The sequence below is a fragment of the Lycium barbarum genome, chromosome 4 (genome assembly GCF_019175385.1).
Source record: "Lycium barbarum isolate Lr01 chromosome 4, ASM1917538v2, whole genome shotgun sequence".
In the NCBI taxonomy this organism is placed as follows: Eukaryota; Viridiplantae; Streptophyta; class Magnoliopsida; order Solanales; family Solanaceae; genus Lycium; species Lycium barbarum.
This window is the reverse complement of record NC_083340.1, coordinates 134256840-134280103: the sequence shown is the minus strand read 5'-3', so window position 1 is coordinate 134280103 and position 23264 is coordinate 134256840. Positions and strand designations below refer to the sequence as shown.

The window sequence follows — 23264 nt, the reverse complement described above, 5'->3', positions numbered from 1 at the left end:
TTGGAGATGAAAATCTTTTGGTACTTTAGAACCCTAGGATAAACACACGCCTCACTCTTCAAAAGCCCCCTCTTTGCTCTAACAACTTAGAGACTTATATGTTTGTCTTTTGGTTTGGATATGCAATTAAAACGAGAGATTACAAGGTTGTGAGGATGGCTTATGCTCATGGTGACGGTGGGTATTTGGTGCCACCTAAGATTGAGGTATATGGACTTGGTTCGGGAATTTGGAAGGAGTTTGAAGGTTTCTTCCAGACTTTGGTGTTATAGAGTACTTATAGACACAAGCTGTTGTTTGTGAGGAAGCCACTGGAGTGCATTCAAGAGAAGAAAGGTGGAGAACTTGATAATGGTGTTTGATCTCAATGAGGTGATTTTTCAAGAATTATCATTACCAGAAATTTTGGTTAATGAACCACCTACGAATCTGAATACTGCAGAGTGTAGGGAATCACTTGCTGTGTATCAGTATGATAGATGTGATTGGAGCAGCTGTTGTTCCATTTGGGTAACGAAACGGTACAGAGACACTCACTCGTGGAGCAAGGAATATAATGTTGCACTCAGCAATCGGCGCTTCAGCATGGTTCTGGGCTTTCGTAACGATAGTTCAATATTGTTGATAGACACAACAGGGACACTAACTACATGTAATCCTGAGACGCAAAAAAAGGAGCGCCTTGGTGTTCTTGGCACTAGGTATTCTTTTTATTGGATACTTACAAGGAAAGCCTTGTTTTGCTAGATAAAGGAGAGTTATTGTCTACGGCTTGATGTATCTTATGAGGAGACGATGGATGACGACGAAGATGAAGAAAATGACGTTGAGAAAATTGCTCCTGGGAGGCGTGAAAGCTGGATGAACTTTGCGATACCCTGAGTTGAATGAACTTTATGGATAAAAATAGTAGTGATTAACTTAGGAATTAGAAGTTAAGTGGAAGAAAATTAGTCAATAACAACTCAAAGGCTTGCATGTAGCCCAAGTTTAAAATGATGTTTGGACTTAAATGACATGATGTTTACTTCATATATCCTATTCACTTGTAGTTTTGAATTCTTTGGTCCAAAAAATTATTGTTTCATTTTTAGTTGTCTTTTTTCACAACACATGGGGTAATTTATTTTTATTTTTCTTGATCTGTGTCTTTCTTCATTAAGCATGCTTCAACTAGTAAATTGTTATGGACTTCTTAAAAAATTGTTTGTTAAACTGTGCTTTGCACTTTAAGCACTTATCGCTTTCTATTGTCTTTGCTTGTGGTAATACTGGACTTCTGTAATGCCGCATGAAGTTGAGTTCTATAGTTTCAGTACCAGTTCTGTGAAACAGTGAGCTTAGAGATATCCATGATGTACTAGTTTAACATTATATAATACTCCCTCTGTTCCATCTTATGTGGCGGGATTCGTAGTTCAAGGTCACAGTACTGAATATTTGATGTGAATTCAGACATATTCTTAAAGTTTTTTGAGTTCTTTTTTACATATTTGAAAACTTATTTATTAATTTAAAATATTTAAGGAAATCATGGCAAAGAAGAACTTCTTTGACTCGTCAAATGGTAATAGTGTCGCATAAAACGGATCAGAGGGAGTGGTATTTAGATGAGGCTATTCATTAGATTATAGTAACCGAGATGGAGCTTTTGAATAAGCTATTGGTTCGTAACTTAAAAGACTTCTAGTGAATTGGTGCTTTCTGTTTGAGCTAGCGCATGAATCTCCGTTTGGACTTGTCTGTTAATTTATATGAGAATTGGGCTGCTCTGTTTTGATACAGGGGTCATGATTGTGGTAATCTCAATGTTCTACTGTTTGGGTGATGAACCACTTTGAAAAAATGGTCTGCCACTGAGAATTTTTCTGGATTTGAAGCGTGATATTTCAAATGCTATTGGGATTAGGAGAAATAGGTAATGTCTGTTGGAGTATTATATTCGGAATCTGGATTCTTATGATCGAGCAGATAAATTAAGTATATCAATATCCCTGATGGGAAGAATAATTCTGCTTGAGCAACTATGTTGAGTCTACTGTCACTCAAAATCTGGTGGACAGTTTGGACAAAAAGGAACAATAGATTGAATCTTTAAAAGAAATAAGAGAAACATTCTTTGCCTTAAGTTAAAGGGTTTTTTTTTCCCGCTAGCTTTATGGTGCAAACTAGTTTTTGTACAGGATATAGATGTCATGTTAGCAATGATCGGGAATTTGCAGAACTTGTAATTATTTTTCGGATGAAATACCTTATCATTTATTCACTCTGTCCATTTATGTGGCACCGGTTTTTTTTTTCTTTCCTTTTTCGTAACTGAATATTTGTCTTACCAAAAGTGAATATTTACAAAGCAGCTGCGTTCTATAGACACATCTGTCCCAGGAAGCAGTAATCAACTGAAACTACAAAACGGTCACTAGCATTGAGGATAAAAATTTAATTCCCCAAGCCTCCCCGCTAGAGGTGCAGATTTGCTTGCTTGACAAATAGTCTCCTGGATAATCAATCTGGTAAGTACTCTTTCCGTTCTTTTTTTGCCTTGAAACACTCTTTGGTTTCTTTCCTGCCATAGTATATATACCGCAGCAGCTAAAACAGCCCTGAACATTTTTGCAGCTGCAGCTTTCCCATTAACATTCGCCACCATCCATACCACTGCATCAGCCCACCTCATAACTGGTCTATTCGTCCCTTGCCATCTCAATAATTTGCACCACACTCCATTCGACAGTTCATACTTGAAAAACAGATGGTCAATTGATTCATCTTCAACTTCACACAAAGGGCAAATACTGTTATCAGTCACTCCCCATTTCAACAACCTGTCCTTGGTGTACAGCCTACAATGGATAGCCAGAAACAAGATGAAAATCCATTTTGGTGCTCCTATATTATTGCATATAATCTTCCTTCTGTGAACTTTAGGGAACGCACCTCTTAATTTGAGATAAATCTCCTTAATTGTGATCTTCTCTGAGCTTTGAAACTGAGACATGTTAGAGACAGCTTCAACTAAGTATTTCTGAGCCATGAAGATTTTCTGCATCATCCAAGAAGCCTGTTTTGGCACAGTGTCAGGCCAGTACTTATAATAAACATGAATCTTATGTGGCACTGTTTGCCTGGGCACAAAGTTTAAGAAAGGAAGTAAAACAAGTCTCAGACATTTGTGTCTACAATTTCATCTCATTAAGATAAAATGAGAATTTAAAATTAAATTGTTTCTAAATATGGAAAGGCGGCATTTTCCTTGGAATAGACTTAAAAGGAAAGTGTGTCACACATACAAAGGGAGTATATAATTTTTGGTGTGTTATGACTAACTTTTGTTATCATGAATAACGTAGGTTGGGAAACTAGCTGCTTGTCAAGCAGGGGCGAATTTAGAGGGTGGGGAGGGTGTTCAGCCGAACTCCCTCGGCAAAACTTACATTGTATATATAGGATAGATTTTCTGTGTTTATGTACATATACTTACTTTTGAATACTTTTAACATATGCCAAAGGTTAGCTCAATCGGTCCAGGGCGTGCAAAAATGTCTATTGCATCCTAGGTTTGAGACGGTTGACTTGCGGGGAGGAGTATGATCTGAAAACAAGAAAACTAAAATCCCAAACATGTCTCCTGTGCGAGCTAATGCAGATAGGAATGATACGCATGCTACATCTGCTGCACCTCCCTTGGTTGCTGTTGTAAATAATGAATTGTATGCTGCCGATTGTGCTGACATGGAGGTTAGGAAGTATGACAAGCGAACTAAAGCACGGGTTACCATAGGACAATTTCCTGAAAGAGCAGCTTCTATGAACTGTTGGGGTTTGGCTTTTCGAGCATGTGGTGATAGGCTGATTGTAATTGGATGAACAGGACTAGAGGTGGAGAATATATTGAAGTGAATTCACGGGAACGTCACTTCATAGAAGCTGCTCTTCATGGAACCCATGAATTCACTTCAATATATTCTCCACCTCAAGTCCTGTTCCCTCCAATTACAATCAGCCTATCCCCACATGCTCGAAAAGCCAAACCCCAACAGTTCATAGAAGCTGCTCTTTGAGGCATTTGTCCTATGGTAACCCGTGCTTTAGTTCGCTTGTCATACTTCCTAACCTCCATGTCAGCACAATCGGCAGCATACAATTCATTATTTACAACAGCAACCAAGGGAGGTGCAGCAGATGTAGCATGCGTATCATTCCTATCTGCATTAGCTTGAACAGGAGACATGTTTGGAATTTCAGTCCATGTTCTTGTTTTCAGATCATACTCCTCCCCCCAAGTCAACTGCTTTAATTCAGCTCCTCCAAGCGGTCCACGGTATTCAAAATTGTCTCTAGCATCCTTGAAAAATCTCCTCATTGAGATCAAACACCATAATCAAGTTATCCACCCTTCTCTCCCCATTTCTCTTGTGTGCGGTCCAGTGGACTTACCCACAATCCACAACTTGTTTCCAAAACTACTCTACAACACCAATATCTGGAATAAAACCATCAAGTTCCTTCCAAATTCCTGAACTAAGTGCATATACCTCAACCTTAGGTGGCAGCAAGTACTGACCATCACCCTGAGCATAGCCCATCCTCATAACCTTGTAATCTCGTGGTTTAATTGCAAAGCCAAACCCAAAAGCAAACATATAAGTCCTTGAGTTGTCGAAGCAAAGTGGATTCATTGGGAGGGTGAGGCATCTATTTATCCTAGGGTTCCAAAGTACCAAACGATTTTCATTCAAATAAATGATTTGACCAACAGAGAACACCGTTGCATATACCAACAATCCTACAATAAAATAATCTGGCACTCTGCCATTAAAAGGGGATCCTAATGGTATGACAGTGTTAGCGTCCGCTGATGCATCACTGAGTTTAATTAATTCCTTCTTTTTAAGTTGAGCAGAAATACCTCACGATTTCACCTTTAGAGGGTTTTAGGAGAACCGACCGTTGTGTATGTAGCCATATGAATTCAGGGCTTGAAATTAGTGAGTTCCAACATTTTAATAAGCACCTAATTTGGAGGAGAGATTTGGGTGGGAGCCTTGAAAAGATTTCGGCCATCAATTCTTCTGAGAGATAGTCTGACATTTTTCTTTGGGTATGAAACTGAAGATTTTGTTTCTGTTGTTTAAATAAGAAAGGTTGGGTTGGGAGAGGGAGAGGGAGAGGGAGTTCTTGAAAGAGAGACTGCTTGGTGGGTGTGAGCAGGTTTTTGAATTATGAACAGAGCTTCAAAGGCAAGTTGTGATGGTAAGAAGGCAAGAGGAAGCACTATTTATACAGGGTAGATAGAGAAAAGACAAGAGATTGTAACAGAAACAACACATGCATTCTAATCTAGAAAGGTAAAATGTTTAATAACGTTTGCCGGAAAAATAAAGAAGACGATCCTCACACACTTTCTCCAGTGGACTGATTTTCTCTCAAGCTCAAATTGTGATTTTTTTGGAGAAAACAAGGTTGCCGTTCGATATGACCTAGGTTGTTCTAGAAGTGTTTTATTCAGAATAGGAAATGGACCTCAACGTGTTTATTGGATCATTGGGCCTGGACACAAAGAATAACCACAAGCCCAAGTTCCATTTCCTCCATCAGAAGCCGATTATCATGGTTTCACATTTCATTAGACAGCTGCACAGTGTATAATGTATACGTTTATATACTACTAGAAGCTTCTATTGTAAATACATTTTCTGTATTTTAATTTCCTAATAGTTAGTTAGGATAAGAATCCAATAGAATTAGCACAACTGTATAGTTTGTTACATTTTTGATTCCTTTAGATAGCTATAAATATAGGAATGTACAGAGCATGAGATATACAGTGAAATACACAAAGCAAATCTTTCATACATTTCCTCTTAAGTAATTTTATTTTCTAATAAATAACTTGCTTTAGATCTCTCCTCACATTTAGGAAACAAAGAAACCGAAAATTTATTTGAGCTAGGTTTTGTGCATTGTAGCAGGGTAATAATTGTGGTTTCAAACTTGTATTGAGTTTCAATTAATTACTTGCCGATTATCATATTTCTGTTAGTTGACTCACTTATGGTAACTGGGGATTTTCATAAATTGGTAAGTAAGCTGATATAGTGATGCCGGCGTCAATAAGATATTACATAGCTAATTTGGACTTTTAGGGAGGAAATACATTAAATTATATTTAGCTCTTGATATTATGATGATGTGATTTCACGAAAAAGAAATGAAGTTATAATTTGAACAGTTTTTTAAAGTTGAAAAAACTTTTGCTTGCTTACCTTTGTAATTGAGGAGTAAACTTACGTTGTTGTAATTTAGTGTGGTAAAGTTGTTGGCCCTCCTGCTTCAACCCCCCAACCCCACATAAAAAAAGTTAAAACCAAAGAGAGATATTTTCTGTTATTAAACTATGTTTGGATCTTGTTCATATTCAGTGTCTAGTCAAGTTAAAATTATACAATAATAAAAATTATTCCTCAATATCTGTGTCTTTCTTCATTAAGCATGCTTTAATTAGTAAATTGTTATGGACTTCTTAAAAAATTGTTTGTTCAACTGTGCTTTGCACTTTAAGCACTTACCGCTTTCTACTGTCTTTGCTTGCGGTAATACTGGAATTCTGTAATGCCGTGTGATGTTGAGTTCTTTAGTTTCAGTACTGGATCTCAGAAACAGTGAGCTTAGAGATATCCATGATATTACTGGTTTAACATTGCATAATACTCCCTCTGTTCCATCTTATGTGGCAGGATTCGTTGTACAGGGTCACATTACTGAATATTTGATGTGAATTCAGACATATTCTTTATTTTTTTTGAGTTCTTTTTTACATATTTGAAAACTTCATAAAAAAAAAGTACTTTAAATTACAAGTATTATTTATTAATTTAAAATATTTAAAGAAATCTTGGCAAAGAAGAACTTCTTTGACTTGTCAAATGGTAATAGTGTCGCATAAAATGGATCAGAGAGAGTGGTATTTAGATGAGGCTATTCATTGGATTGTGTGTTATAGTAATAGAGATGGAGCTTTCGAATAAGCTATTGGTTCGTAATTTAAGATACTTCTAGTGAATTGGTGCTCTCTGTATGAGCTAGCGCATGAATCATCTTTTGGACTTGTCTGTTAATTTATATGAGAATTGGGCTGCTCTTTTTTGATAAAGGGGTCATGATTGTGGTAATCTCAATGTTCTACTGTTTGAGTGATGAACCGCTTTGGAAAAATAGTCTGCAACTGAGAATTTTTATGGATTAAGCATGATATTTCAAGTGCTATTGGGATCAGGAGAAATAGGTAATGTCTGTTGGAGTAGTATATCGGGAATCCTGATTTTTATGATCGAGCAGATAAATTAAGTATATCAGTATGCCTGATGGGAAGAAATCATTCTTGTTGAGCAACTATGTTGAGTCTACTGTCACTCAAAATCTGGTGGACAGTTTGGACAAAAAGGAACAATAGATTGAATTTTTAAAGGAAATAAGAGAAACATTCTCTGCCTTAAGTTTAAGGTTCTTGTTTTTTTTTTTTTTTTTGGCTGCTAGCTTGATGTTGCAAACTAGTGTTTGTACAGGATATTGATGTCATGTTAGCCATGATCGGGAAATCGCTGAAGTGCCTACCACCTCAATTTACAAATTCACAGAAGTTATTTGACATATGACTTAATTCACAACTCTATTAGTCGATTTGTGTGCAACTCAACCATTTATGAGTGTCTGCTATTTTCCACCAGTACATATATCGAATAACTCTATCCTCCAATAACTACAAAGAGGGTGACATTCAAACTTGCAACAACTAGAAAGGGTGGTGGAGATGAGGTGAGAGGAGGCATGATATTTCAGAGAACCAGTTCGAATTCATGCCAGGATGCTCAACTACAGAGGCTATTCATCTTGTGAGGAGACTGGTGGAGCAGTATAGGGAGAGGAAGAAGAACTTACACATGGTATTCATCGATCTAGAAAAGGCATACAATAAAGTGCCAAGGGAGGTTCTATGGAGATGCTTGGAGGCTAGAGGGGTACCTCTGGCGTACATTAGGGCGATCAAAGACATGTATGATAGAGCCAAGACCAGGGTAAGGACAATCAGAGGGGACTCAGAGCACTTCCCAGCTGTGATGGGTTGCACCAGGGGTCAGCTCTTAGCCCATTTTTGTTTGCCTTGGTGACAGATGGATTGACACGGCAAATTCAAGATGAGGTGTAATGGTGTATGTTATTCGCGGATGACATAGTCTTGATTGACGAGACTTGCAGCGGAGTTAATGCTAAGCTGGAGGGTTGGAGACAAACTTTGGAGTCTAAAGGGCTCAAGTTGAGTAGGACCAAGACAGAGTACTTAGAGTGCAAGTTCAGTGACATACCGCATGAGGATGACGTGGAAGTGAGGCTTGGTACCCAGGCCATTCAAAAGAAAAGAAGTTTCAAGTATCTCGGGTTTATTATACAAGGAAATGGGGATATTGATGATGATGTCCCTCACCGTATTGGTGCAGGCTGGATGAAATGGAGGCTCGCTTCCGGAGTGCTGTGTGATAAGAAGGTGCCACCAAAACTTAAAGGCAAGTTCTATAAAGTGATGGTTAGGCTGACTTTATTATATGGGGCGGAGTGTTGACGAGTCAAGAACTCTCACGTTTAGAAGATGAAAGTTGCGGAAATGAGAATGCTGCGATGGATGTGTGGGCACACTAGGAGGGATACAATTAGGAATGAAGATGTCTGAGACAAAGTGAGAGTGGCCTCGTTGGAGGATAAGATGTGTGAAGTGAGGCTGAGATGGTTTGGACATGTGAAGAGGAGAGACACTCATGCCCCAGTGCGGAGGTGTGAGAGGTTGGCTATGGACGGTTTCAGGAGAAGCAGAGGTAGGCCGAAGAAGTATTGGGGAGAGGTGATTAGACAGGACATGGCGCAGTTCCAGCTTATCAAGTACATGACCTTAGATAGGTAGTCCCGCTTGCGCTTTTGTACTAGTAGTCGTAGTTTTGCCCTATAGTTTCTTGTCATTTGTTTTATGCTACTATCTGTTGTTCCTTGTACATCGATTATTTTATTTATCTATGGTAACTACTGTTTTTTTTTTTTCCAGATTGTTGTATCATGATTTTTCGCTTTCGTTATTTCATTTCCATACTATTTTGAATTGCTTGTCCTTATCTAACCTTTTTTTGCCATGCTTTCTCTTGAGCCAAGGGTCTTTCGGAAACAGCCTCCTTACCTTCCGAGTTAGGGGTAAGGTCTGCGTACAATTTACCCTTCCCAAACCCCAACATTGTGAGATTTCACTTGGTATGTTGTTGTTGTTGTATAGGTGGTAAGAAATTACCATTTTTTTTTTCTCTTTGAGATTTAAATTCAGGTTTTTAAGGGGGAGTCCATCTCAATAAAGAAATAAGTTATAAAAGTGAATACATGAGACCTGAAGGTTTATAGTTTTAATTGGTCCAGTTCGCTACCAATAAGAGCATTTTATCCTATTTCTAATAGTAGGGATGTTTTTGAACCAAAACACAAATAGAGGGCATTTTTATTTTGTTTTGAATAGTTGAAAGGAATTTTATATCTTCTCCGTTTTTCTAATACATTCATCTTCTTTGTCCTCCTTTTCTGATGTGTTTCATTTTCATCACCTTCTTCTACTGACTGACTGTTTTGTAATGAGACAATGACAAAAATGTTCCCATATCTTTGATAATAGGTTCAAAATAATCCCTTAAGTATCAACTGAGCACTTTTGGTTCTTTAAGTTTACTAAAATTGAGCAGTTTTGGTCTGCATCAAATATTTACTAAACTCTGATTGATAAATTTTACCGGAACTGTGTAAAATTTAACCATAAACACCAGAAACTTCTGTCAAAATTCCAGAAACCGCAAGATAAAAAACTACACCAGACACAAAAAGTAGACCAAAAATAATAGAAATTACACCGCATTCTCAAAAAAATAATAGAAATTACCCCTTAGAAAGTTGCACAAGACTCTTGAAATATACCAAAAGAAACATAAACTACAAAACTTGTACTTCCAAAAGTCTGTTCCCATTAAATATTTTGCAGTTTCATAGTCCCGGTTTAAGAATTATAGTTTGGCAAATATTTGACGGAGACGAAATGTGCTCACTTTTAGCAAATTTCAAGGACTAAAACTACTCAGTTAATCAAAAAAACTACTCAGTTGATACTTAGGTACTATTTTAAACCTACTACCAAAGATAATAGACCATTTTTGTCATTTTCTCGTTTTGTATTTGTTGTGAAAATTTGTGAGAATAGTGAAGGTAATCATGGTTGCTCTTCCCAGAAATTCTGGCTTTCCCAACTTATATCGCTGAATCATCGGTACGCCCTTTGCTTCTGCTTTTTGATCCCAAAATAGAAAAATGGGGGTAAATCCAAGTTCAAAAAATGAATGATTTGAAGTTTTTGGTAAACTTATTAGTAGGCGCTTTTATTATTGTTAATTTTGCTGGCAAAAGAAGTGAAACCTTAAGCTTTTGCTTTCAAGAACTTTTTTTTTTTTTTTTTACCTAAAGGCCATTGTAAAGTATGCCAGTTACAAAATGACCCGTTATTGTTTCTTTCTTGAATGTGTACTTTTACTAACATCTATTTGTTTTCATCGAAATTTGATTAATGGGGTGATGAAGGTGTGAAATTTGTTACCTTAGGTTTCAGTTACTTCTACTAGCATCTAACACTTGGCTACTACGAAATATATGACGTTTTTATTTAGACACGAACACTGCATTTGTGAAATTCTTTTCCTTCATCTTCTACTTGAAGAGATTTCTTCATTAGCTATTTGACTAAAGCTTCTCCTTTAGCTTTATAGCAGGCATATTGTTATCAATATCAGGCTCAAGCTAAAAAACCAGCTCCAAGAATCTGATCACGAGGTGTGCATTATTTCACCAACATAAGACAACTCCGTAGTTTTTTGTTCTCGTATGAATTTTTTTGTTGTTGGTTATATCATTTGGTCATAGCATAAAAAATTATATTTTTTGGCTTTGGGAATTGCTTTTATTTTTGGTTTTGGTTTTGGTTTATGGTGACACCTGTACCACTTGTGTAATCAAGTATCAAAGTAGAGAGGACCACCATTGACTCCTAGGGAGAGGGGTCAAGGGTTGGTAGATTTAGGTTATCATATGAAAAAATGAAAAAGATTCTGAACATTCATCTTGATTTAGTTGATCTAGTCAAACATAGAACCACAAATGGAGGAGCACTCAAATTTATTAAAGTCGTAATTATAATCATAACACCTGAAATAGACCAAACAACACCTAGCTATGACAAAGAAAATTGGGAAGAACTGACAGAAAGCAGATATTCCATCTCCCCTAGAAGTATGCCTGAACTTCAAAGCATTTGTTCGTTATTATTTCTGGCTCCAAGAAAAGCTGTGACATGCTGGTGCATATCATAATGCATCTCAAATTCTCACCTTCGAGGAGTCATTTTCTCAACATTGTTTTCTTCTTTGTCATCGTCATCCGTCGACTTCTCTGATGATAAATCAAGTGGAGGCAGTAACTCCCCTTTATCTAGCAAAACAAGGCTTTCCTCGTAATAATCAATATAAAAGAGTACTTAGTGCCAGCAGTACATCGGCCCTCCTTTGTTTGCGTCTCAGGATTATACAAAGCTAGCCTCCCTGTTATGTCTGTCAACAATATGTCACTATCATCAGTAAAGCCCAGTACCATGCCCCAAATCCCTGTGGCCAAGTGCAACAATATATTCCTTGCTCCATGTCTTCGTGTCTCCATACCGTTTCATTACCCAAATGGAACAACTGCTGCTCCAAAGACGCGTATCATACTGATACACAGCAAGTGATTCCCTACACTCTGCAGCATTCAGATTCAAAGGTGGTTCATTAACCAAAATTTCTGGTAATGATAATTCTCCTCATTGAGATCAAACACCATTATCAGCTTATGCACCTTTCTCTCCCCATTTCTCTTGTACGCGGTCCAGTGGACTTTCCCAAATACCACAACTTGTGTCCAGAAGTACTCTACAACACCAATGTCTGGAATAAAACCATTAAATTTCTTCCAAATTCCTGAACTAAGTGCATATACCTCAACCTTAGGTGGCAGCAAATACTGACCATCACCATGAGCATAGGCCATCCTCACAACCTTGTAGTCTCTTGTGTTAATGGCAAAGCCAAACCCAAAGACAAACATATAAGTCCTTGAGTTGTCACAACAATGAGGAGTCATTGGGAGGGTGAGGCATCTGTTTATCCTTGGGTTCCAAAGTACCAAATGATTTTCATATTCAAATAAATCATCTGACAAACATAAAACACTGTTGCATATACCAATGATCCTACAATAGCAATAATTTGGTACTCTGCCTTTAAAAGGGGATCATAACGTTATTACACTGTCAACATCTGTGGATGCATCACTGAGTAGAAATTTTTCCTTCTTGAAAGTTACGCAAAAATACCTCATGATTCCGCATGTTGAGGATTTTAGGAGAACCGACTTTTGTGTATGCAGCCATATGAATTCAGGGCTTGAAATTAGTAAGTTCCGCGATTTTGATAAAAAACTAAATCGAATGAGAGATTTGGGTGGGAGCCTTGAGAAGATCTGGACCATCATCTCTTCAGGGAGATAGTCCGCCATTTTCCTTAGGGTATGAAAGTTTTTACTTTCACTTACTATTGTTTAAGAAGAAAGGTTGGGTGGGGGAGGGAGAGTCCTTGAAAGAGAGACTGCTTGCTGGGTGTGGGCAGGTCTTTGAAGTATCAATAATGAAGAGAGCTTCAAAAGCAAGTTGTGATGGTAAGAAGCCAAGAGGAAGCACTATTTATACAGGGTAAATAGAGAAAACACGGGTTTGTACCAAAAACAACAAATGCATTCTAATCTAGAAAGGCGAACTGTTTAATAACTTGCTCAAGATCTCTCCTCACGTTTAGAAAACAAAGAACTCGAAAATTTATTTGAACTTAACTATCAAAAACTTTATTTGAGCTAGGTTTTTTGCATTGTAGCAGGGTAATTACTGCGGTTTCAAACTTTTATTGAGTTTCTGAAAGAAAAAAGAGTCCAATTAATTACTTGCTGATTATCATTATTATGGTAGTTGACTCACTTATGGTAACTAGCATTTTTTATAAATTGGTAAGTAAGCTGATATAGTGATGCTTGCGTCAATACGATATTTTAGGGATGAAATACATTAAATTATATTTAGCTCTTGATAGTAGGATGATGTGATTTCACAAAAAAGAAACGAAGTTAATTTGAACTGTATTTTTAAGTTGGAAAAAACTTTTGCTTGCTTACCTTGTAATTGAGGAATAAATTTACGTTATTGTAATTTAGGTAAAGTTGTCGGCCCTCCTGCTTCAACCCACCCCGCATTTAAAAGTTAAAACCAAAGAGATAATTTTTCTGGTATTAAACTGTGTTTGGATCTTGTTCATTTCAGAGTTTAGTCAAGGTAAAATTATACACTAAGAAAAATTATTCCGCAATCCCAAACAAGTCGGGATCAGCTATATGAAACCTCATTAACCACGTCTCTCCATTTAAATTGTCTCAGGCCAACATTACACAAAACAAAAATAAGAAGTATGGGAAGTTCTCTATATTTTCTTGGTCAAATAGCCAAATAGACACTTGCAATTGCACGTGATTGTGTTGCCTACTTCCCAATTTCACGGGTATCATCCAAACACTTCAACTTGATTTAAAACAAGTGTTTAAACGCCTGTTGACCGAGCTACATGCTGTTGACATGATTCAGATGGTCAAAATGCGTGGTATACACATATGGGGAGCATGGGTTGGTATTTTTCATTTTAAAAAGAAGATTAAAGACTTAGCCCTTCCCAAATTTCCCCAATCCCCACTGCACCACCTCCTCTTCTCCACCTCCATCCCTTCGTCGCCCCTCTTCTCCTCTTCCACCTGAGGGCTGAACTTTGACCTCACCGGGAAAAGCCACCATCATTGAGAAAAGAAGTTTTTGTTGGGAAAATATTTTCCAGTGACCTTTCATCTCCTTTCTTCCTTTTGTTTAGCCTTTCTTAAAGGAGTCCTAAGGCTCTCAAATCGTCAAAGGTAGAAGCAAAGCGAATACCACTGGCGGAAGTTTCACCGAAAACTCTCCCTGTTGACCTCTTTCTCATCTCCGACCACTCTTTTCCACTCTTCTCTATTTCCTACTCCCTAGAGCCACTCTCAAAATCAGAAAAATCATCATATCATTTTGGATTCAACCGGCTGAAAATACTCATCGCCAAGCCTTAATTTTGGTGCCCGAATGCATGTTTCAAGTGTTTGCTTTGTTTGTCCATGGTTCACTGCTCTCATCTCATTATTAAGACCATACTTTGACTTCGGTGTTACAACAATTGTTGCGTTTATTTTGTGGAAACCCTTTGGTTTGGCTTGACAGTTCTGTTGCCAATTCACGACCCTCAAAATTTCAATAACCAGACTTGTGAAGTTCCAACTAGTGAATGGCGTATATTTATGAACAACAACATTACCAGTGAAATCCCACAATGTGGGGTCTGGGAAGGGTAAAGTGTACGCAGACCTTACCCCTACCCTCCAAGGTAGGGAGGTTGTTTCCGAAAGACCCTTGGCTCAAGAAAACATGACAAAAAAGGTCAGATAATGACAAGCAATTCAAAGCAGTATGAAAATAAAAATAACGAAAGCAAAAAAGCCATGATAAAGCAATCTGAAAAAAGAAGCAGTAGCTACCACAGGTAAATAAGATAATCGAAGTACAAAAAACAACATATAGTAGCACAAATCAGAGGACAAGAAACTAAAGAGCAAATTTGCGACTACTAGTACAAAAGGATAAGCGGGACTACATACTAACCTTCCTAATATGAGTCCTCCATAACCTCCTATCTAAGGTCATGTCTTCGGTCAACTGGAACTGCGTCATGTCCTTTCTAATCACCTCTCCCAATACTTCTTCAACCTCCCTTTACCTCTCCTAAAACTGTCCATAGCCAACCTCTCACTCCTCCACACTGGGGCATCGGTGTCTCTCCTCCTCATATGCCCAAACCATCTCAGTCTCGCCTCCCGCATCTTGTCCTCCATCGAGGCTACTCCCATCTTGTCCCAGATATCCTCATTCTAAATCTTATCTCTCCTAATGTGCCCTCACATCCATCGCAGCATTCTCATTTCCGCAACTTTCATCTTCTGAACGTGAGAGTTCTTGATTGGCCAGCACTCCCCATACAACAAAGTCGGGAAGATGCTCTTTTGGTGGTGGCGGTGGAGATGATAGGAAAATGGTGTATGGCTGTGTTTGAGAAGGAGAAAGGCATGAGATGGTGAAGGAGTGTGGGCTAGATTAGGATTTTAAAAAAATAGTTTTATGAAGAAAAATAATGTGGTGGAATATTTGTCTAACGTGGTTAAAACATTGACGTGATTGAGGGACATGCACAGTCACAAGCATTTACGACATTGTTTAATCAAGTTGGGGTGTCCGAATAAGCTCCGTGAAGCCTAGGGATCGGGAACTTAATCCCCTGTAACTAGAGGTGTCTACTTGGCTTTCAACATACTTTCTACTGCCATATGAATCTCAAATAGGGTTAAAAATAACTCTGACAAAGAATAAGACCCAAAGTAAACATACTAATATGACTAAAACATATTCTAACTAATTGGTTTCCCTATATAAATCTTTTTCTTCCATGTGTCCTATCCTTCACTAGGTTTGCATGGATTCCAAGAATTTATAGTTTTCGAGGTAACTTTCATGCGATTTTATGTCTAGCTCGTTTTGTTTTTACACACTCATCATGGTTAAGACCAATGCATCCGGAGGTCGACACAGGAAGTGACCAAACCACCTCAGGCGACCTCATATTTTACCCTCAATATGTGCTACTTGCACTCACAATACAGGAAAAAAACATTATTGATACATAAACTACATTATTACACCGAGCCCTACTTATAGACACTACATTATAATTCCTTTCCATGTAGGAGACCAGACTATCCTGTTCCTATTCTAATACTCCCCCACAAGCTGGTGCATACAAGTCATATGTACCGAGTTTGTTACAGATATAACTAATACGAGCACCAGTGAGAGACTTGGTGAAAATATCTGCAAGCTGATCACTTGACTTCACAAATTTTGTAACAACATCTCCTATGAGTATCTTTTCTTGGATAAAAGTGACAGTCAATCTCAATATGCTTAGTGCTCTCATGAAATACTGGATTTGATGCAATATGAAGGGCCGTTTGATTATCCACATAAGTTCCATCTGATTGATTTCTCCAAATTTTAATTCTTTGAGCAACTGTTTCCAAACTAGCTCACAATTTGCTACAACCATTGCTTGATGTTCTGCTTATGCACTAGATCGAGCAACCACATTCTGTTTCTTACTCTTCCAAGACACTAAATTACCTCCTGCTAAAACACAAGATCTAGATGTAGAATGTTTATCAAAAAGTGTTCCTGTCCAATCAACATCTATATGTCCAACAATCTGCTCATGGCCTCGATCCTCGAAGAGTAGTTATTTGACTGGAGTTGATTTTAAATATCTTCCAGGATCTAAGTTGCTCGGACTCGGGTGCGGATATCCGATACGGGTGCGGATCCGAGTGTCGATTCTGCAAAATCTAAATTTTAAAATTCGGGGATGAGGATCCAGGTATGGATACGGGTGTGGGGATTCGGCAAGGAAGCTTTCTAGTCTAAGAGTTGTGGTCTCTCTCTTGTTGTAGTAACAACTATATTTTTGTAGAATTATGCTTAAAGGAGAAACATATTGTTTATATTGAAAGCATTTTCTGAAAGAATATTAAAGGTATGCCATTTTCTATGTCTTAAATCTGCTTTATCTTTCATTTTGAGAAATCAAAATCTCAATTCAAACCCCCCCCCCCCCCCCCCCCTCCCCCCAAAAAACACACAAAAATTTATCCATGAACTCCAGTATCCGAAAAGTTGACCAAATCTGAAACATATCCCGCACCCGTCCCAGTGTCGTGTCTAGACAAGTTCGGCATCAAAAATGAAGAGTCCCCACAACTTAGTCCAGGATCACTGAGTGGCCCCCCTGTACTGGCAGGACTTTAGCATTTGGATCCATAGGAGTGCCTATGGGTCTACATCCCATCTTTTCCGCTCTCCTCAATACATCTGCTGGAAAGATGAAAGAACCCACCTGTACCATTACATCTTCAATTATCCCTTCCAGTCTTGCCAAAGATCTATCTGCCAGTTGTAAAATGATAGTAGTTGATCGAGGGATCCCCAGGCCTAACTTCCTGAAAACAGATGATGACAGCATATGTATGCTTGCCCCAAGATCACACAATGCTCGCAGGTTTTATGCTTCTCAATGGCGATTTTAATTGTAAAGCTCCCACGGTATTTCAATTTTGTGGGCAGCTTATTCTGGACCTTGGGTGTGCACTCAGTAAGTGCAACCGTTGCGAACTCTGTGATGCTGCTCTTTTGCCACAATGTCCTTGATGTACTTAGCATATTTCAGTATCCCTTGTAACATGGCCACTAATGGAATATTAATGTGCACATGCTTTAGTATATCGAGAAACTTCTTATAGGTAGCATCCTCCTGATTCTGCTATCTTTGGGGGAATGGAGGAGGTGGCTTGGTGAACACAGGTTGTGGTTGCTTCGTCACCGATCCCCTACAGGCCTCTCCAATTCACATCTTTCGCACGTGCCTCTATCTCTGGCTGCTTCTCTTTGGCCCACTTGCTTTGTTTTTTTGGGTGGAGCTTCTTCTAATTTTCTATGATTTCTCAGTGTCGCAGCATTGATCTGAGTGTTGGGCTCGATTCAGTATCACTTGGAAGTCTCAGTTTGGTCTGGTATTCTGTGCACTAGCTAGCTGACCCATCTGTCTTTCTAGATTGCGGATGGCTGTATCACGATTTTGGTTATCCACCATTATTTCTTCAACATCTCTTCAATATTGCCCAAGGGGTTAGCTGTTTGCGTACCGTGTCCACCATTATTTCTTCAACATCTCTTCAATATTGCCCAAGGGGTTAGCTGTTTGCGTACCGTGTGCTGGCTGATTATTCTGAGCCGATTGATGATTTTGCTATTGCCCGTATTGTCTGAGCTGATTCTGGTTCCGCTGGTTACCACCCCATGAGAAAATTGGCTGATTTTTCCATTTGGAATTATAAGTGTTGCCATACTGATTCTGATCTTTTGGCATTGGTGAGCATTGCCCACAAAATATATGGACTCCGGATTTGCTGGGCAAATATCGCTAGCGTGGTCCTCTACACAAACCTCACAAAATGCTTGAGCCTGTTGCACTGGTTGTACCTGTGGTTGGGGCTGAGCCATCAAAAGCTTGTTGATTTGATTCGCTATGGCCGCCTTCTATGCAGACAGTGGAGATACTGCTTCAAGCTTGAGAACTCCAGTTAGATTTTTGAACTGTACTTCGGCCCACATCACCCTGCTAATCTGGATTTCTCTTCAAAAATTTGTTCAATAGGGCAAACATTTCATCATAGTTCTTCTCTAGAATCTGTCCACCGACTGCTGCGTCTGGCACAATTATACTCTGAGAATGCAATCCCTTTATGAACGTATGTGCTAGCACTTCATTGGACTGATTATGGTGTGGGCAATCTCTTAGTAGCAATTTGAATCGCTCCCAATTGGAGTAAGGAGACTCCTTCTTTCTGCCTGAATTAATTTTGCTCCTGAGACACAGTTTTCCTTGATGGAAAGAATCTAGCCAAGAATTTCCATGCTAAACCCTCCCAAGTGGTGATCGATGGTTCAGCCTTCAACCATTTCCTTGCCTCTCCAAGCAAGGAGAAAGGGCAGTGTGAGCCTGACGTAGTCAGACCTGACCCCAGTAGTGATATAAGTATCACTGATCTCTAGGAACTTCTGGATATGTTGTTGAGGATCCTCGTGTGACAAACCCAAGAACTGCCCGTTAGTATGAAGTAGCTGGATCATGCTCTGTTTCAGGTCAAAGCGCCCATTGACTGTGGGCGTAACAATATTTGAAGTGACCTTGCCCACGAGTGGCATTGCCACTTCTTGTACTGTACTTGGTTCTTTTCGGCCATCTCTACATGCAATTGAATGAGTGCCTGTTGGTTTTGAATTTTTCTCAGTTCTCTACTTTGCTTGTGAAATGTTTGCTCAGGATCCGGGTCAAAATCTGCAAGATTGTTGTGGCTAGCAACCCTTCACATTAGACATCAGTACTTGAGTTTAACAGCCACAAAGAACAAACGCGAATACTTGACTCAATAAATAATAATAGTTTAATCTAATAAAACCGTTAATTTCAAAGTCCCCCGCAACGGCGCCAAAAACTTGTTGCTCCCAAACGCACACACAAGTACACATGGTCGCCAAGTAATAAAGTGATTATGTCGAGTGTCGAGCCCACAGACTTGTGATTCACTAAATAATCTAGAACTTATTATCTAATCAAGTTCACCAAATTATGATTTTGTTACTACTATAATTTTGCAATAATTAAGAATGACAAACTGCAAGTATAGCAAGAAAACTTATTGTTACGAATTCAAAAATCAGTAGAGATGAATGTTAGAGGGTTGTGGTCGGTTCACCAATCCTATTGAGTTTTCAAATTATTCATTCATTAATATGAATTACCTACGATTGCTAATTAGCCAGATTAGAATCAGCAGTAGTATTCTCCCGGATTACTACTCGCCTATTGAGAATAGATTGCTATATTCCTATGGAGTTAATCTATTAAGATACACTACATTTACGACATGTAATTGGATGAGGTAACTAGGTATATCTTTATCCTAGCCACAAATCGGTGCCCTAACTCTAGGGCTTAGATCAATTCCTCTTTAATTCTTCTATAATCTAAGAACATCTTTCTCAAGCATATCTTAGATAGTCGATAAAACATAACTATTTGCCAAACAATCAAGCAATTGTGCGCAGAATTAGAGAAACAATCAAACTTAATACAGTCAAGACCTCTCTATAACAGCACTCGTATATAATAGCACCTCTCTATAATAACTAAGTTTTTTCGGAACCATGTTATATTTAAGTTCTCTGTAACAGCATTTTACCTATAACAGCAACAACCAACTTTATAACAGTACGCTCTTTGTAAACTTAACCCCCATATAATAGCTATCTTCTTATTTTGGTAATATAATAATTAACCATCTTTATAAAAGTAGAATATTTATGATTACCAATAATAACTGTAGAGATTTTGACCAAATATTTGATTCTTTAATACACTATTTATGACAAAGAATATTAAATGAAAACATACACTATTTACGACAAAGATTTTCCTTCATTATACAAAGTATGATTAAGCTTAAAATTTAGCCATTAAAAATAAAAAATTACATTTTATGCATCTTTTTTACCTATAACAGCGAAATATTATTTAAATGTCAATGCTGTTATAGGTGTATAACCGTCATTCTCTATAACAGCCAAAAAATTTCGGACCCAATGATGTTAAATAGAGGTTTGACTGTAATTCATATCAAGATAGAAATAATCATGGTTTTCTACAACCCCAAAACTAATGAAATTAGCTACGCATAGCGTTCATCTCACCAAGAAAGTAAGAATTCATAAACTAACAAAAGAATGGATGAAAAATGTAGAACTCGTCACCGAATTTGATAGCGTTCGCTCCTCGTACGTTCCTTGTCTGAGAAACAGCGCAATCCTCTCCAAAAAAGGACAAAAATACCCTCTTCAAACTCGACATGTCTTCAGGTTTCAGCACCTTGAATGGCGCTTCGCGTGCCTATCGTGTCCATGATTTCCGTCTTTAGGCAATTGGCACCATCACAGCGCTAGGCGCCCTCTGGGCGTGCGTTTCCTTTCAGGTGTCAGCAGTTGGTGCCATGGTTGACGCGACACCTGCCTAGGGCGTGTGACTGCTTCTTCCCTCTTTTTTTGTTGACGAATTTTCCTTCTCGGTTTTGCTCCAAAATTTCCCTGAATCAACAAGTAACCAGTGGCGAATCCAGGATTTTCATTCAGGGTGTTCGGAAAAAAAAAAAAAAGCTAAATATACATTGTGATTTTTTGCCGAGGGTGTTCAAAAGTTAATATATGCACATAAACACAAAAAATTTACTCTATATATACACTGTAATTTTTTGCCGAGGGTGTTCGGGTGAACACCTGGCCCCCAAGTAGATCCGCCCCTGCAAGTAACACTCGTTATCATAAAATCACCATAATTGTTAAGTTTGGCATTTTTAATTCACAATTTAAGCATAAAAAGCGGTAAAAGCGTCAGGAAAATGACATAAAATATGCCCAACATCAATATTATAAGTTACAATAATTATTAATTTAAAATGTTCTAAATATCGGGGGCAAAGAAGAACTTTTTTGACTCCTCAAATGGTAATAGGTGCATAAAATGGAACAGAGGAGTGGTATTTACTATTTAGTTAGATGAAGCTATTCATTGGAGTGTATGGTAATAGAGATGGGGTTTCCATATAAGCTATTGGTTCGTAATTTAAGAAACTTTTGAATTGGTGTTTTCTGTATGAGCTAGTGCATGAATCTCCATGTGGACTTCTCTATTAGTTTATGTGAGGATTGTGTTCAAGCTTTTTTAATGCTGGTTTTGGAGGCTTTGCGTTGAAGAAACTTATGCAGGATACATGGTGTGTACTCTAGGCTTGTTTTGGACAATGCCACACTCCACTGAAATTTTTTTCACTTGCTGCAACAGAGATGGTCTCACGAAAAGTTCCTCAAATTCTGGAATACTACACCCCAAGCTATCCGGTGGACAGTTTGGACAGAAAAGAACAATGGAGCTTTTGAAGGCGACAAGAGAAACATTTGAACAATGGAGCTTTTGAAGGCGACAAGAGAAACATTCTTTGTCTTGAGCTTACTTTTTGTTTGCTAGTTTTTATACAGCGTATACATGCCATGTTAGACGTGTTCTTGGAATTGCACAACTTGTAATTATTTTCTGGTGCACTAGCTTAGTGCTTATCCATCTTTAATAGTGATACATTATGATGTATCAAAAATTTGGTGTTTACTGACTAACTTATGTTATTCAGGAACTCAACTGCTTGAGAAGGCTATTAGACAAACTGGAACAGGAAAGTTCGCAGAAACAGAATGGACTGAATCAGATGGAATGGGAATTACAGGGGTAATTTTTAGTGTTAAAGTTGACATATGTTTTAACACCGGAAATATTATATACTCCTGCCCATGGAAAAGGATATGAAGCTTGCTTAACACAAGACAACTTGATGAAGAGAGGATTTGAACTTTGCAATGGATGCTTTCTATGTAAAGCAGAGACAGAGAATGCAAAACTTTTGTTGATGCACTGTGTGGTAGCCAGGGATATGTTGAGTACGTTCTTAAACATTTTGGAGTTCAATGGGTAATAGTGTCAAACACTCTTAAGAAGGCTTTGGTTAGCTGGTTCCTATGAAAACAGTCTTTTAATTTTTATGGGCAATTGGCGCGAATGCCCTTGAAATGCGCTGGTCTTTAATTTTTGCCCCTGTAATGCGTGGTCTTTAATATTTGCCCTTCTGAGCTAAAAGATAATAAAAAAAAGACGTTACTACCCCTACCCATAACATATAAAAACCTGAAAGTCTGTAATGAATCCCAAACATTCAATTAAACCTATCCATCATTCCAACAACAAACCTTTCAATCGTTCCAACATTTCACCGGAGAAATCTCCATTGATTTTGCTGCTACAACGTCGGAAAAGGTAAATACATAATATATAGCGTTTCAATTGAACGTAATTCAACTCAATTTGATGCTTTATTAAGTTTAGATTTGTTAATATTTGAAAATAACAACAAATCATCTTCTATGAACTAAACAACTGATATTCAGTTGAGATTCAACATTGCGAATCATAATTTTACTCAACAACATAGAATTGATCAAATTTATTGCTTTGTTCTGATTTTGATTAGTTTATACGTTCCATTTGATTAGTATACAATGCTCAATGACTTAGACTTGAAATTACAGTAACTTCAGTTGACAAAAAATAATCAGGCAAAGTTCTGAACAAGTATGCCGGAGGAGGTAGAAGTTCGCCTTGCAAAAGAACAAAGTATGCCGTTCGAGTCAAACTTTCATTTTCATAAGCAAAACATCAAGTATACAAGTGTTAAGAACTAGAAAAGTATGCCGGAGGAGGCAGAAGTTTACTTTACAAAAGAACAAAGTATGC

At 38.1% G+C, this 23264-nt stretch overlaps 1 protein-coding gene and 1 long non-coding RNA gene across 3 annotated transcripts; one reads left to right on the top strand and one right to left on the bottom strand.

Annotated features, from left to right (window-relative positions):
* Nucleotides 1-2419: 2419 nt before the first annotated feature.
* Nucleotides 2420-3901, bottom strand: LOC132636575 (uncharacterized). The gene is made up of 2 exons (XM_060353502.1): nt 3482-3901; nt 2420-3061 (listed from the first exon to the last, which is right to left on the bottom strand). Exon 2 carries the CDS (start codon nt 3050-3052, stop codon nt 2420-2422), a length of 633 nt encoding a protein of 210 aa, XP_060209485.1. The 5' UTR covers nt 3053-3061; nt 3482-3901.
* An 84-nt stretch (nt 3902-3985) lies between these two features.
* On the top strand, nt 3986-22696 carry LOC132636577 (uncharacterized). Of its 2 annotated transcripts, none has more exons than XR_009581317.1 (3): nt 3986-8949; nt 10828-10899; nt 21768-22696. It is a non-coding gene; the product is annotated as an uncharacterized LOC132636577 (long non-coding RNA). The 2 variants fall into 2 exon arrangements; XR_009581316.1 differs by having other exon boundaries at nt 3986-9234.
* Nucleotides 22697-23264: the final 568 nt, after the last annotated feature.

Excerpts from the sequence above, each read along its gene's own strand:
- LOC132636575 (XM_060353502.1), bottom strand. The coding sequence starts at position 3,052 with ATGATGCAGAAAATCTTCATGGCTCAGAAATACTTAGTTGAAGCTGTC.